Genomic DNA, 3,591 nt, shown 5'->3' with positions numbered 1-3,591 from the left:
GTATTTCAGGTTGTTGGGTTTGATTTGGTCGATGATGAAAGCAAACCTGAACGACGTCCCACTAAACACATGCCTACTCCAGCTCAATGGACTAACGCATTCAATCCTGCATTTTCGTATTATGTCTACTATTGTTATGCTAACCTCTATGTGCTAAATAAGGTACCATTCCTCCTAACCCTTCTGTGGAATATGGAGTAACTATAACTTGGTGTTGTCGAAACTGTGAAATAATTTTGAGTAACTATCTTTCTTCAGCTTCGGGAGTCAAAGGGCATGACTACCATCACGCTACGACCACATTCTGGAGAGGTATTTTATTTCTTACTTTATGCTGTATAAAAAAGTTTTCTTCAGTTACAGTGTAATGGAATTTTAACATCTCTCAAATTCAGGCTGGTGATATTGACCACTTGGCTGCGACGTTTCTCACATGCCATAGCATCGCACATGGAATCAATCTGCGAAAGTCTCCTGTGCTTCAGTATCTCTACTACCTCGCTCAGGTTTGTGGAGACTGCTTGGTTGTATTACATATGTATTATTGTTTCTTCTGTTCTAAGAAATTCTCACTGGACATTTGTCCCATTTTGTTTGACAGATTGGTCTTGCCATGTCTCCACTGAGCAACAACTCTTTGTTTCTAGATTACCACCGAAACCCGTTTCCTGTGTTTTTCTTAAGAGGTCTCAATGTTTCCCTGTCTACGGATGATCCCCTTCAGATTCACTTAACTAAAGAACCTCTCGTGGAAGAGTATAGCATAGCTGCCTCAGTAAGTCCTGATGCTTTCGTTATGCAGTCATGTCACACATCATATACCATTAAAGGATACACCTTATTACGTTTGGATGATTTAGATGGTTTTTTTTGGTGATTGCAAATATCTAAGAACCATGAAACTTCTTAGTATCTATCCTTTTCTGCTAGGATCCAGTGATATACTGATGTGCTAACTGAAGATAATAACTGGACTTTCAGGTTTGGAAGCTGAGTGCGTGTGACCTGTGTGAGATAGCTCGTAACTCTGTGTACCAGTCAGGTTTCTCACATGCGCTGAAGGTACTCATTATATATATATATCAAACATTGCCTATAGTATTAATGTACAAGATATATCTGTTCGGATCTGCGCTCATAGAACTAACTCTGTGAAATGTTTTAGTCGCACTGGATTGGTAAGGACTATTACAAAAGAGGACCTGATGGAAACGACATTCACAAAACAAATGTGCCACACATAAGGGTGGAGTTCCGTGACACGGTAAGGGACCAACAAAACATCTTTTTATATTCTTTACACATTAAGGACAACGATTAAATGTATGAAGTTGATGCAGATCTGGAAAGAGGAGATGCAACAGGTATATCTGGGCAAGGCCATTATCTCAGATGAAGTTGTTCCATAAGAACCGCAATCAGAAATGGCAACGTGTAAGAATCCAACATGTATACACAACTCAATGTTCTTTACCACTTCTGTAGCAACAGTTTCTTATGATGTCAAAAATTGAAAATTTCAGATTTCAGGAGAAGAGAGAGAGAGATAGAGAGAGAGAGAGAGAGAGAGAGAGAGAGAGAGAGAGAGAGCATCTTGATGAGTATACGAAGCAGGAAACCTAGTAGATAGGGTAATAATGAGCGGCAATGTTGTGCCCTGAGAAAGCGATTTGGCTTTGTCAAATCCTATTGTTTTATAAAAAGCTTCAACAAATCTATATCCCTTTTACTCATACGAAAGAGGCAAGTTTAGAACCGGTTTTAAAGTTTTAATATAATCGATTTGAGTTTTTTGGATTACATATATCATATAAGCAAATCCAGTTTTTTCTTGTTTTGGTTCTGTTTAGGATCAATTTTCTGATAATATAGATGCATTTAGTTGTAAACCATACTGACAAGCGACTACTGAGGTCTCACTCGATGATATGGTTTTTGAATCAGATCAGTCTACTTGATAAACCACCTATTTTTGGGTGACACTTCGAAGATTTGGCTTTGGTGATGAAGGTTGAACTTAGACAAATGTGGTATGTGTACCTTTGGCAAAAATAATATTAATGGAGAAAACTAAGCGGGTCCAACTTTCCTAATATAGTATAGATATCAAAAGGCCTTAATATCAGCCCAATTAAGGCCCATATTAATACAATCCTAAGCCAGATAAAAATGAGCTCATCGTTTCCAGCGATAACTCTCTCAGTCAGCTCCGACGAAAATGGCTGCAATCAGTTTTGGCTCCTCCTTGCACGCCTCAGCCTCTCTGCGTGTTTTTCGTCCACAAGTTTCCCGAAATACCCCTGGGATTGCTCTCTATTCACGTTTCACACCACCATCCTTCTCCTTTCCCTCTCTCTCCTTCACACTCCGTGACACAGAACGGTCTCGTCGTCGTCCCTTCTTAATCGTCTCCGCCGTGAAGTCTCTGACGGAGACGGAGCTGTTACCGATTTCGGAATCTGATTCGATTCCTTCCGCTTCCGGCGTATACGCTGTATACGATAAAAGCGACGAGCTTCAGTTCGTCGGAATATCTCGGAACATCGCCTCGAGTGTCTCTGCACATCTCAAATCTGTGCCGGAGCTTTGTGGCTCCGTCAAGGTAAAAGCTCCCCATCTCCCTATCTCCATAGAGTAGTATGTGTTATGGTTGACTTTGTTTATTACTGTTGGTAATAGAGTATGGGAATTGTCTTGGTGAATCCTGTAACAAGTTTATCACTTTAATTCCAGAATTGTATTTCATACCTATCATTTAGGATCACTCCACCTCTGTTTGCAAAAGTTGAACTAGTGAAGTTCTTGGCTCTGTTGTTGATAAGACTTCTTTAACGGCATTTACCACATTTAGCAACCTTGGTCACTGAGTTTGATTAGGAGATGCATCAATACTCAATGAGAACCTTTCTATGAGAATTGTATCAAGTGGTTATGATATGCGACTAGTACCGAATCCTAATCATGAGATGAGAGAACACTAAAGAGATGCTTCCATTAGAAGAGTGTGGCCTTGTTATGTTTACTTAGGACTTGGTTCCGAGCTTCATTTAGCATTTTCTTTTTAAGTTGTTTTGGGACGTTTCTGCTTATAGGTACAGGATAGTGCTCATTCGCTAGATTTATCCCGGTTACTTGGTTAGAAGAGGTTTGGGAGGTATATTGGCCCTCTACCGAGGAAGAGAATACGGCATTTTGATTCCCTGTTCTCTGTCAATTAGAAGAACTTTGGGTTTGTTTTGATAGCTCTTTGAGAAATCTAGCTGACATTACTGTTTTTAGTGTATATTTGCTCCATTGACTCCTATAATCAATAATGACCTTGAGAGGACTTTGTTTCTTCGTCTTAATGTGAATATGGGCAAGTTTTGGTATTGTTATAACTTCGATAATTGATATCGTTGTTGGTTGATAGGTTGGTATAGTAGAAGAACCAGACAAAGCGGTTCTAACACAAGCATGGAAATCATGGATAGAAGAGCACATTAAAGAAACCGGAAAAGTCCCGCCGGGGAATAAGTCAGGGAACAACACATTTGTCAAACAGACTCCTAGAAAGAAATCAGATATCCGTCTCACTCCAGGTCGCCATGT

General features: G+C 39.8%; 2 protein-coding genes across 3 annotated transcripts in view; both read left to right on the top strand.

Moving 5' to 3' along the window:
- The window catches only part of LOC104782262 (AMP deaminase), a 6,638-nt gene extending 4,848 nt beyond the window's left edge, over positions 1 to 1,790 (top strand). The window contains exons 14-20 of the mRNA XM_010507146.2: positions 259 to 312; positions 396 to 506; positions 602 to 775; positions 982 to 1,062; positions 1,166 to 1,264; positions 1,341 to 1,434; positions 1,524 to 1,790. Coding sequence (XP_010505448.1) covers positions 259 to 312; positions 396 to 506; positions 602 to 775; positions 982 to 1,062; positions 1,166 to 1,264; positions 1,341 to 1,409 — 588 coding nt within the window. The 3' untranslated portion in view covers positions 1,410 to 1,434; positions 1,524 to 1,790. The remainder of the gene's footprint in view (positions 1 to 258; positions 313 to 395; positions 507 to 601; positions 776 to 981; positions 1,063 to 1,165; positions 1,265 to 1,340; positions 1,435 to 1,523) is intronic.
- The window catches only part of LOC104782261 (bifunctional monothiol glutaredoxin-S16, chloroplastic), a 4,072-nt gene continuing 2,657 nt past the window's right edge, over positions 2,177 to 3,591 (top strand). For both annotated transcript variants that reach the window (XM_010507143.1, XM_010507145.1), the window contains exons 1-2: positions 2,177 to 2,602; positions 3,413 to 3,581. In XM_010507143.1, the coding sequence (XP_010505445.1) occupies positions 2,219 to 2,602; positions 3,413 to 3,581 (553 nt within the window). In that variant the 5' untranslated portion in view covers positions 2,177 to 2,218. The remainder of the gene's footprint in view (positions 2,603 to 3,412; positions 3,582 to 3,591) is intronic.

Source organism: Camelina sativa, chromosome 4, assembly GCF_000633955.1.
Source record: "Camelina sativa cultivar DH55 chromosome 4, Cs, whole genome shotgun sequence".
Taxonomy (NCBI): domain Eukaryota; kingdom Viridiplantae; phylum Streptophyta; class Magnoliopsida; order Brassicales; family Brassicaceae; genus Camelina; species Camelina sativa.
Note: the sequence above shows the minus strand (reverse complement) of the source record. Positions and strands in the feature narration are given on the sequence as shown.